The following is a 12,203-nucleotide window of genomic DNA, read 5'->3' on the forward strand; positions in this document are numbered from 1 at the left end:
CGCTCTTACACAACGACTACAAAAACATAAGAAACTTAAACTAGGATAAGACTGCTTGATCTGAGGCCTGAATTGGTATAAACTAGCTATTTGTTGGTCCGTCGCTTGAACATATTTTTTGCGGTTGCATAATGCATATCCTAGCTAGCAAAATTTGATGAATTCTCAGTAGTAGTCTTTAACTTTGGCTTTTTATCATTAGTAGCCAAAAAAAAGTTTGATTATCAGAAATAACCTTGAGGTTTTGGCTTCTCTTGAAAATGTCGCAGTAAGAACGAATTTTCGTTAAAATTAATTGTTGAAAAGGTTGTTTTTGAACTAAGTATGGTTCCAATAAGCTAGAATGATATGAGTTTCCTTGATAAAATTTATTTTGCCTTTGTATCTTATTAAAAATTTATTTCACTCGATTCTACAAAAGATATGAACAAAAGAAAGTTTGTCAAGGACAATTTATATACTTCCTCCGTTTTTTATTAGATGTTACACTTTTCAAATCACGGACTCCTAGGTGATTTTTGGAGAGGAGAGAGATAGAGAGAATGAAAAACAAGAGGGTCCCATGTAAACATGTGATAGGAGAGAGATAGAGAGAAGTTATTACCCAAAATAAAAGTGCAACATCTAATTTAAAACTTCCTAAAATAGAAAGTGTAACATCTAAAAAAAACGGAGGAAATATGTTATTTTAGACACTAGAAACCTCAATTACAAGAAAAGCTTCTTAAAGACTGTTATGGCAGAAAGTAGTTGTCAATACCACATTTTCAAGTATAGCCAAAACCTCAAGACTTTTTCTGATAATCAAACTTTTTTTAGCTACCAATGATAAAAAAAAAAAAAAAACAAAATTGAAGGCTACCACAGAGAATTTCCCGCAAATCTTCTCTTTACACCAGCATAACCATTTGATCGATTGGTCTAATTTATATATGAATACTCCTAACTAATTTAATAAACAAATAAGCTCAACATCACATAATATGATATATATATTTTTCGCCTATTACTCTGTTGGACACATCATGGGAATCGACGATTTGTCTTCTCGTTGTTTGCTGGTGCTCAGCGACTTGTTTTAGCTTCGATTTTGTCAGACTTAGGAGATATTGTCATCAATTTCGCTAGCGTCAATGACTTGTGCGTTCTCTTGTCGCCAAGCTACGTTATTATATATGATTTGGAAAATTGTATATATGTTCGTTAAAGTTTTAGTTCAATTTTGTTGTTTGATTTTAATGGATTTTTCTTCAAAAAATTTTGATTTTAATTATATTAGAATTGATTATCGTTTGGTATGGAATTCTAGTGGTATTAATTGAAATTTTGGTATTCCACATTATTATCGTTACGATTATAGTCACATTATCACCATACATGATCAATGCATGCATAATGTATATCATGTTCTAAAATAATGAGCAACATTTTCTAAAACGATATACATCATGTTTTAAAACGGATATATCATGATCTAAAATGATGTACATCATGTTTTAAAACGATGTACATCATGCTCTAAAACAACGTACATCATGTTCTAAAACAATGTACATCATGTTCTGACCCACATTTATTCTCACATATGATATATGTTCTCACTTGAAATATTTTATAACATAATGAACTGAAACATATTTGAAATAATTCAGAACATGTTTGAAAAGTTTTAAAACACAATTGAAATATTTTAGAACATAATTAAAATAATTTGGAAAATGTTTGAAATAATTCAGAATATGTTTGAAAAAATTTAGAACACAATTGAAATATTTCTGAACATAATTAAAATAATATGGAACATGTTTGAAATGATGTAGAACATGTTTGAAAAAATTCAGAACACGCTTTAAATATTTTAGAACATAAGCTTGAGATTTCAGAATATGTATATGTATAATTATATTCTCATGTTGTAAAAAAATATATTTGCGTTCCAAATTTTAAAGTGTTCTCTTATAAGTATGTGTTTTCACATAAGGGGTATTCACTACAAGAAAATGCTCAGGCAACGACAGCTATTCAGCGACGGCCAGAAAAACGGACGTTAAACATGTAATCAGCGACGGTTTATAGCCGACGTCTCTACCGACGGTTTTTTTAAAATCCAGCGTTGGCTTAAACGGTCGCTACAATCAACGACCGTTTTAAACCGTCGGTGATAAGTTTTTTTTTATTTCAGAAATTGAAGGGCTTGGGCGACGGCTCTAAACCGTCGGTATATTTAGTGAAGCCGTCGCTGAGGCTGACAACTTAAACCCACTAACATCCAAACTCCCACTCAAATTATAGTCGTTACAAGTTTACAACCTCCCAGCATTATTCTCTCAAACAACCTCCCAAGTCCCACGCATAAAACAACTGAACGCATTATTCTCTCAAGCCGTCGCCGGCGAAACTGCGACTAAACACCGGCGAACGGCGACTCGACACCGGCGACTCGACACCGGCGACTTCTCACGCACTCAGAAACTTCTTTCGCTATCTTTCCCACGCACGCATTCCAAAAAAATCGCCGGCGGATCTGCCTTGAAGTCCATTCCGGCGAATGGCGACTTGAGACCGGCGACAGAAAAATCTTGCCGGCGGTAATTCCTACAGCTCTAGCCTCTATGTTTATTTTTTTTTTTTAATTTCTATTACCCTAAAAATTGAGTTTTTGGGATTGAAGGGACCCTGCCGCAGTGCAGCCTCGTGATTCACTCCGCCCTTCCGCCGCTACTGCGTAATTCACCCCTTCCGCCGCTGACTTTGCCGCCTGCCGCCGTAAGTTCCCTCTTCAATCTCAAGTTTGTTGTTGTTTGTTAGTTTGAGTTTAATTTGATGTTGGCTGCTCTGTTTTATTATTGTAATTTTTGATAACAAGCTAAAACCCACAAAATTGAACCCGTGATTAGAACGATCAAATTGTGATGTTGGTTGTTCAATTCATGTTATTGTTGTAATTTATGTTGTTGGTTGTTCTGTCCATAAATGATAGAACTTTTGCTTTTAGGATGGTTAATAATTGAAATTTGAATGAATAGAAGAGTATTACTCCTCACATGAAAGAAGTTTAGGGAGGAAATGGGTGAAATGTTGGAGGAAATAAGAAATTGTAGTTGATCACAGCGAAATTTCTCACTTCTAAAGGAGGGAAAGAGATAATGAAGTGAGAAGAGAAGAGAAGAGTTCTGAAGTTGATGTTGGTCTAAATTGTTTCAATGCTTTAAATCTGTAGTGTAGATTTAGTTTGTACTTTGTAGCACTAACTCACATAATCAATAGTTCTTATTTATGTAGTAGTAATATGGCTAGCAGGTAGTGATCAGTAGTTTTGGGATATGGTTGAAACCCAAAGGCAAACTGACGTTGTTCTAAACTTTTTGGAGACCAACTTGTTGATCATATGTAGGAAGTATTGATTTCACTAGAAGCTGAGATTAGGTTGTCAAAGAAATAAAAAAAAAGAAGCTGAGATGACTTTTCAACTATCAATTCCAAGAGTTCTTATTTATGTAGTAGTAATTGGTTTTGTGAGTTTACGACTCGTTTGGTTGGTGGATTTCATGAGAGGAAAAGAGAATCATTGATTTTTTTTAGATGGAATCATTTATCTAATTCCGTTTAAGTGAGTGTTTGCTTTGTGAATGTAGGTGACCACACTCAACTGTCTCCTTGCCGTCAGACAGTATCGTCTCTCTACTGTGTCCTTGCCGTTGGACTGCCCGGCTGCCTCTAGGTATGCTTTAATTTATTAGTTTATAATACTTTGAAGTTTAAGTTAGTGTATTAATTATCACAATAATTTATATGATGGTTTCTTTATTAAATGTTACAAAAGTTAAAAACTATATTATTATCACAATAATTAATTTATTGCACATTCCTTTATTTGTTACACTATTTGAAATATTTATATTTTTTTTGACATATTTGTTTTCGTGGAAAAACTTTGGATAATGTTATAAATTTTGATTTAAGTATTTAAATAAATATGTTTGCATCATCATGTATTTAGAATTGTAGAATTGTACGTATGTGGGTTGTTAATGACTATTATGATTGAAATGATTTAGAATTGTAGAATTAGGCACCATGAAACGGAAGGAGCGTTGGTGGATGTATGATAGATATGACAATGGGCGTAACTTGAGGCCCGAGTTCTTGAGGGGGGTTGATGAATTCATTGAATTTTGCAAAGCAAATCCTGAAAGCCCAGGTTTGGATGAAGTTAGATGCCCGTGTCCGAAATGCAAGAACAGACGTATGCATGACGCAGACACGGTTAAAGTGCACGTGTATAGAAAGGGATTTATACCTGATTACTACGATTGGTATTCTCATGGTGAAGAGTTACCTCGATCCGCACATGAGCCATCTAATCCATACCGTGAAATGATTTTCGATGCTCTTGGGAATAACTCAGAACCGTCCAATGTTGAAGAGCCTGGTGGAATGGACGAGGAGCCTAATCCTCAAGCAAAGGTGTTTCTTGACCTATTAAAGGCTTCTGAGGAACCATTGTACGAAGGGAGCTCCATGTCCGTGTTGGAAATGGCATCTAGAATAGTATCTCTGAAATGTGAGTATAATTTGCCACATAGGTGTGTTGATGCGTTTGCTTCATTAGTGAAAGAAGCAATACCTAACAACAACAACATGAGTAACACATTTTACGATACGAAGAAGATTTTGGAGGGATTAGAGCTTCCCCACGAGAGGATTCATGCGTGCCCCAAAGGTTGTATGTTATTTTGGAGAACTGATGCACACTTGGACAGATGTACAGTGTGCGATAGCGACAGATACAAAAGGACTTCTAAGGGGTCTTTAGTTCCAATGAAAGTTCTGATTTATTTCCCAATTACACCGAGATTGCAAAGGTTGTATGCAACAAAAAATGTTGCTGAAGAAATGACATGGCATGCCAAAAATCCGAGAGCGAAGAAAAAATGGCTCACCCTAGCGATAGTGAAGCTTGGAAGCATTTGGATAGATCCTTTGACGAATTTGCATCTGAGCCTAGGAATGTTCGGCTCGGTTTGTGTACCGATGGGTTTGGTCCACATGGAAAGTTTGGGGGTCAGTATTCATGTTGGCCGGTCATCTTAACCCCGTACAACTTGCCGCCATCGATGTGCATGAAGAAACCCTTCATGTTCCTTTCGTTGCTCGTTCCTGGTCCTAAAAATCCGAAGGGGAACTTGGATGTGTACATGCAACCCTTAATCGAGGAATTGAAGCAATTATGGGATGTTGGAGCAACTACTTATGATATTTCTAGGAAACAAAATTTCAATATGCGTGCTGCCATTCTTTGGACAATAAGTGATTTTCCTGCGTACGGTATGCTATCTGGTTGGGCTACAGCTGGGAAAAAGGCATGTCCTTACTGTTTGGACAAATCTAAAGCTTTTTGGCTCGACCATGGGGAAAGTTTCTTGGTTTGATTGTCACCGTCAATTCCTACCCCTAGATCATCCTTTTCGTAACAACAAAGTAGCTTTTTGCAGAAATAAGGTTGAAAAGGGTCTCCGCCACACATCATGTCTGGGGAAGAGTTGTGGTCCTGTGTTAAAGACTTGCCAAAGGCTACAGATGGGCCCGAAGCACTTAATACTTTGAAAAAGTTGAAAAAAGGGTGGTTCAAACAAAGCTGTCTTTGGGAGCTCCCATACTGGAAATCTCTCCATCTTCGTAACAACCTTGACGTCATGCACATTGAGAAAAACTTTTTCGACCAACTAATTCACACAATTATGGATGTGAAAAAACAGACATCAGACACTGTTGCATCCAGAAAAGACATTGCTAAATTGTGTAAAAGGCCTCAACTTCATGTTACCAAGGATGCGAACGGAAAAGAAACTCCACCAAAAGCGCCTTTCGCACTGGACATAGCCCAAAGGAAAGTATTATGCAACTGGGTGAGAGATTTAAAATTTCCAGATGGTTATGCGTCCGACTTAACAAGATGTGTGGACATGCAGTCCGGTAAGCTGCACAGTATGAAAAGTCATGACTGTCATGTCTTCATGGAAAGATTGTTACCGATAGCATTAAAGGAGTTGCTCCCGGTTCATGTGTGGAAAGCTGTTACTGAGATCAGCCTCTTTTTTCGTGATTTGTGTTGCTCCACCATCACAGTAAGAGACATGGAAAGATTGGAAAAGAAACATAGCCGAGATCATTTGTAAACTTGAAAAGATTTTCCCACCATCATTCTTCAATTCCATGGAACACTTACCGGTTCACCTTCCACGCGAAGCTAGGCTATGTGGTCCCGTACAATACCGTTGGATGTATCCCTTTGAAAGGTACCTTATCTTTCATTTTCATATATCCTTTTTATTGTTCTTCGCAATTATGTAACTCTTTTCATAACCACTTTATTAGGTTCCTTAATCATTTAAAACGCAAAATTGGTAACAAGGCTCGTGTGGAGGGTTCTATTTGTAATGCGTACTTGTGCGAAGAGATTGCAAACTTCTGTTCCAACTATTTTCAGCAAGGAGTGGATACTAAGACACGAGATTTAGGCCGTAATGTCACTAATGAAGTTGATAGGATGCTCGATGAAAATGTCCCAGAATTATTTAGAGTTGATTGTGGTCGGCCGTCAAACGCAGGTGGAAAACGATTTTTAACTGAAGCAGAACTTCAGCGTGCACACCTATATGTGTTAGCAAATACAGGCATCTTACAAGAATTTGAAAAGTAAAACACTTGTTATTAATCATACTATTTACAAATTTGAATTTTATTTCAATTTAGACATTGACAATTGTTATGATTGTAAGGGGTTTCGAGGACCACATTCTTCAAATTCGACCTACTTTACGTGCAGAAGATGTGTGGGTGCAACATGAAGCAGAATACCTTGATTGGTTTAGATCGAAAGTGAGTTTGTGTAACTATTAAAACTCGATTGATACAAAGTTGTATCTAACATATGAATTTATTTTAATAGGTTATTCAAGACAAACCAAATGATGATGTATGTTTGCTTTAGCAATGGGTCCTTCGACATTAGTTCGCACTTGGAATGGATACTATGTTAATGGATACAATTTCCAAACACAAGGATCAAGCAAACACAAGTCCACCATGAATTATGGAGTGTGTGTGTCTAATGACGGAGGGAGTGATTTCTTTGGGATTCTAGATGATGTTATAGAATTGAAGTTTACTGGTGCACTTAGGCAATATAACACAATTTTATTCAAGTGCAATTGGATGGACAATGTCAGGGGAATGAACATCGATCAATACAAGCTAGTTGAAGTCAACCATACCAAGAAATACCCCAAGTTTGATCCCTTTGTGCTATCATACCAGGTTAGCCAAGTATACTTCGCACCGTACCCAAGCTTGAAAAGAGATCGTGCTCAATGGTGGGTGTGTTTAGGACAAAGGCAAGGTCTGTGATTGATGCTCCTGTTGACTTCGACTTCCTTCAGGAGACAAGTGTTGGGACTCCAACTCTTTCTGATCCAAGTGATATTCCCGATTATGAAGAGGGTAATGATGTTGAGTGTGTTCAAGCAGATGATGAAGATATTTTATTCGAAGTCCCCTCAGGTGATGATGAAGAAGAGTCTAGTTTCGAGTCTGGAGATAGCGAGGATGATGACGATGAAGATGATGGTTTTTGGGATGACGATAGTGATGATGAACTAAGCGAGGATGGGAATCCACTTTGATTTGTTTTAGTATATCATAACTTGTATTAAGAACACCATTTATATTAAAATTCGTGACTTTTGTAATGATTTGTTGAAGATTACTTGTTATTTTGTAATGATGCTAGATTTTTCTTCACTTTGATGGTAGACGATATTTTGTTATGATGATAGACTAACGATTAATTATCCACCATGATTTATAAATTTGTTGTTTTATATAGGTAAGCATGTCTAATCCTAAGGAGCGCGGAGGTCGAGATGGCTTAGGTGGAAGCCAAGGTCGTGGGAAATTGATTCGCAGGGAGCTTTTTGAGTCACCAGGAGCTCCAGAAAGCCCGAACCTTGGCTCTGAGACACAACGAGATGATTACAGCACGTGACATTGGTGACCATGTACCGGAGACGCCGAGCAGCCAGAGGGAGGAAGCTGAAGGGTCAAACCGTGCATCAAAAAGGGTTTTGAGCCCTACTGGATTGTGGTAAATTTCTAAATTAATATATGATTCATAATATTTATATTTTCCATGATATTGACAATTTAAGTGTTTTTTTTGAATTCAGGTTTGATGATAACAAAGTTAGCGGGTCCATCACTGACATTTTCCAGGGTCATTTCCGAGAACCTTGGTTTAACTACCGTGAGGTGGACGATGCAACAAAGACGCATTGGTGGAACTCATTCACGGTATGTATGAATCAAATTATGAAGAATTAAATTTATTATATTAGTTTATTAACAACTTGTTTTAATGTTTGTTAAAGGGTCTTTACGAATGGGCTCCTGAGTTAGATGGCCAAGTGAGAAAAGCATACCATATGAAAGCTGGAACTCGTTTGAGAGATTTGGGTATTGGGTGCTCAACAGAGCTAAAGAAAGGCCAAAATGGTTGGGGAAAACCATTTATGAAACTATGAAAAAGAAAAGTCAGGAGCCCGCATTCCTCGAGAAATCTGAGAAGGCAAAGAAGAACCGAAGAGGTGGCTCCCTCTCTAATCCAGTTGAGCCGTCGCACTTTCAGGGTTCCATCTCGGCGGCACAACATGCTAAAAAGATGGTAAGAATGTTTCATATGTATTACTTAGTTTGAATTTCATGATTTTTTCTGTATATGTAAAAAATAAAGTCTATGTTCAACAATGTGTACAGGCAAAGAGTAGAGGAGGAGTACTCCCTACCGCCCCGAGTTGTTCTTGAAGACTCATTTCAAAACTGTTGCTGGAAAAGGAGAAATTGCAGCAAACAAGAGAGCAAAACAAATTTCGGTACATACCTTTAAACATATATTTAAGTCATTATAGGCTATTTTATTTGCAAAATGAATGAACTTGAGTAGTTTTAAGTTAGTTTGAATCATAAACACCTCAAACATCCTATATATACTTAGTTAAATGTGTTAGATTGTAGTTTTGATTGAAATTACAAAATATAGGCAAGTTAGAACCAAATTAGGTCATTTAGCTCATTTTAGGCCATATTGCTTGAAAATGAATGAACTTGAGTAGTTTTAACTTAGTTTGAATCATAAACACCTCAAACATCCTATATATACTTAGTTAAATGTGTTAGTTTGTAGTTTTTATTGAAATAACAAAATTAGGCAAGTTAGAACCAAATATAGGTCATTTAGCTCATTTTAGGCCCTATTGCTTGAAAATGAATGAACTTGAGTAGTTTTAACTTAGTTTGAATCATAAACACCTCAAACATCCTATATATACTTAGTTAAATGTGTTAGTTGTAGTTTTTATTGAAATAACAAAATTAGGCAAGGTAGAACCAAATATAGGTCATTTAGCTCATTTTAGCCCCTATTGCTTGAATATGAATGAACTAGAGTAGTTTTAACTTTGTTTGAATCATAAACACCTCAAACGTCCTATATATACTTAGTTAAATGTGTTAGTTTGTAGTTTTTATGAAATAACAAAATTAGGCAAGTTAGAACCAAATATAGGTCATTTAGCTCATTTTAGGCCCTATTGCTTGAAAATGAATGAACTTGAGTAGTTTTAACTTAGTTTGAATCATAAACACCTCAAACATCTATATATACTTAGTTAAATGTGTTAGGTTGTAGTTTTTATTGAAATAACAAAATATAGGCAAGTTAGAACCAAATATAGGCCATTTAGCTCATTTTAGGCCCTATTGCTTGAAAATGAATGAACTTGAGTAGTTTTAACTTAGTTTGAATCATAAACACCTCAAACATCCTATATATACTTAGTTAAATGTGTTAGTTTGTAGTTTTTATTGAAATACAAAATATAGGCAAGTTAGAACCAAATATAGGTCATTTAGCTCATTTTAGGCCTATTGCTTGAAAATGAATGAACTTGAGTAGTTTTAACTTAGTTTGAATCATAAACACCTCAAACATCCTATATATACTTAGTTAAATGTGTTAGTTGTAGTTTTTATTGAAATAACAAAATATAGGCAAGTTAGAACCAAATATAGGTCATTTAGCTCATTTTAGGCCCTATTGCTTGAAAATGAATGAACTTGAGTAGTTTTAACTTAGTTTGAATCATAAACACCTCAAACATCATATATATACTTAGTTAAATGTGTTAGGTTGTAGTTTTTATTGAAATAACAAAATATAGGCAAGTTAGAACCAAATATAGGCATTTAGCTCATTTTAGGCCCTATTGCTTGAAAATGAATGAACTTGAGTAGTTTTAACTTAGTTTGAATCATAAACACCTCAAACATCCTATATATACTTAGTTAAATGTGTTAGTTTGTAGTTTTTTTGAAATAACAAAATATAGGCAAGGTAGAACCAAATATAGGTCATTTAGCTCATTTTAGCCCCTATTGCTTGAAAATGAATGAACTTGAGTAGTTTTAACTTAGTTTGAATCATAAACACCTCAAACATCATATATATACTTAGTTAAATGTGTTAGATTGTAGTTTTTATTGAAATAACAAAATATAGGCACGTTAGAACCAAATTAGGTCATTTAGCTCATTTTAGGCCTATTGCTTGAAAATGAATGAACTTGAGTAGTTTTAACTTAGTTTGAATCATAAACACCTCAAACATCTATATATACTTAGTTAAATGTGTTAGTTTGTAGTTTTTATTGAAATAACAAAATATAGGCAAGTTAGAACCAAATATAGGTCATTTAGCTCATTTTAGGCCATATTGCTTGAAAATGAATGAACTTGAGTAGTTTTAACTTAGTTTGAATCATAAACACCTCAAACATCCTATATATACTTAGTTAAATGTGTTAAGGTTGTAGTTTTTATTGAAAAACAAAATATAGGCAAGTTAGAACCAAATATAGGTCATTTAGCTCATTTTAGGCCCTATTGCTTGAAAATGAATGAACTTGAGTAGTTTTAACTTAGTTTGAATCATAAACACCTCAAACATCCTATATATACTTAGTTAAATGTGTTAGGTTGTAGTTTTTATTGAAATAACAAAATATAGGAAGTTAGAACAATATAGGTCATTTAGCTCATTTTAGGCCCTATTGTTTGAAAATGAATGAACTTGAGTAGTTTTAACTTAGTTTGAATCATAAACACCTCAAACATCCTATATATACTTAGTTAAATGTGTTATGTTGTAGTTTTTATTGAAATAACAAAATGTAGGCAAGTTAGAACCAAATATAGGTCATTTAGCTCATTTTAGGCCCTATTGCTTGAAAATGAATGAACTTGAGTAGTTTTAACTTATTTGAATCAAAAACACCTCAAACATCCTATATATAGTTAGTTAAATGTGTTTGATTGTAGTTTTATTGAAATAAAAATATAGGCAAGTTAGAACCAAATATAAGTTGTTTTTGCTCATTTTAAACCATATTGTTTGAATATGCGTGCATAAGGAGTATATTATTTAACCAAATGCAGGAGACGTACAACAAGAAGCTGGATGATTGTAGCACTCAAGGGTCACAGCCAAACCCTGATTTGTTGTATTGGGAGACAGTTGGTGGGAGGAACAGAGGAAAAGTGCAGGGGTTAGGTCAGGGAGATTATTTGTACTACAACTCTTCATCTGGGCGAGGAGGAGATGGCTCTTCACAACCATATGAGCCATCGATTATTTCTCAGCTAGAGGCGCAGGTGGAGGCCAAGGTCGCTGCACGGATGGTAGAAGTGGAGGCAAAGGTTGCAGCACGTCTGGAAGAGTCAAACCGGGCCCTCGTGTGCAGGAAATGATGCGGAACATGACTAATTTTGGTCACTTGTTCTCAGGTTGCAACACAGGACCCTCTCCACAACGCAGACCAGAGGATGACCCGGGGTTTGGTGGTGGCGGCACTACACAGACACCAACCACAGTGTAGTTTGTTTGGTTTTGACAACTAGCTAGATTACTAACTTATAGTTTGTTCATACTTAGTCTAATTTATCTATGCACTTAGTGTCTATATTTATCGGCATATATCTAGTTTTGTTTTAGGTGTCTCGGTATATTTTTTGGAACTCCACTTTTACTCGATTTCCTGACACCGGATTTATTTTGCGTATTAAGGTAGTTTGTTTAACTATAGACATTT

At 35.5% G+C, this 12,203-nt stretch overlaps 2 protein-coding genes across 2 annotated transcripts; both read left to right on the forward strand.

Annotated features, from left to right (window-relative positions):
* Positions 1-2,048: 2,048 nt before the first annotated feature.
* Positions 2,049-5,094, forward strand: LOC125499416 (uncharacterized). Its single transcript, XM_057392374.1, has 3 exons — positions 2,049-2,766; positions 3,636-3,721; positions 4,067-5,094. The coding sequence occupies exon 3, from the start codon at positions 4,078-4,080 to the stop codon at positions 5,092-5,094; it is 1,017 nt and encodes a 338-aa protein (XP_057248357.1). The 5' UTR covers positions 2,049-2,766; positions 3,636-3,721; positions 4,067-4,077.
* Positions 5,095-8,719: 3,625 nt separating this feature from the next.
* LOC125494803 (uncharacterized) lies at positions 8,720-11,862 on the forward strand. The gene is made up of 3 exons (XM_057392375.1): positions 8,720-8,749; positions 8,826-8,930; positions 11,551-11,862. The coding sequence occupies exons 1-3, from the start codon at positions 8,720-8,722 to the stop codon at positions 11,860-11,862; spliced, it is 447 nt and encodes a 148-aa protein (XP_057248358.1).
* The last annotated feature ends 341 nt before the right edge of the window (positions 11,863-12,203 follow it).

The sequence above is a fragment of the Beta vulgaris genome, chromosome 1, assembly GCF_026745355.1.
Source record: "Beta vulgaris subsp. vulgaris cultivar EL10 chromosome 1, EL10.2, whole genome shotgun sequence".
In the NCBI taxonomy this organism is placed as follows: domain Eukaryota; kingdom Viridiplantae; phylum Streptophyta; class Magnoliopsida; order Caryophyllales; family Amaranthaceae; genus Beta; species Beta vulgaris.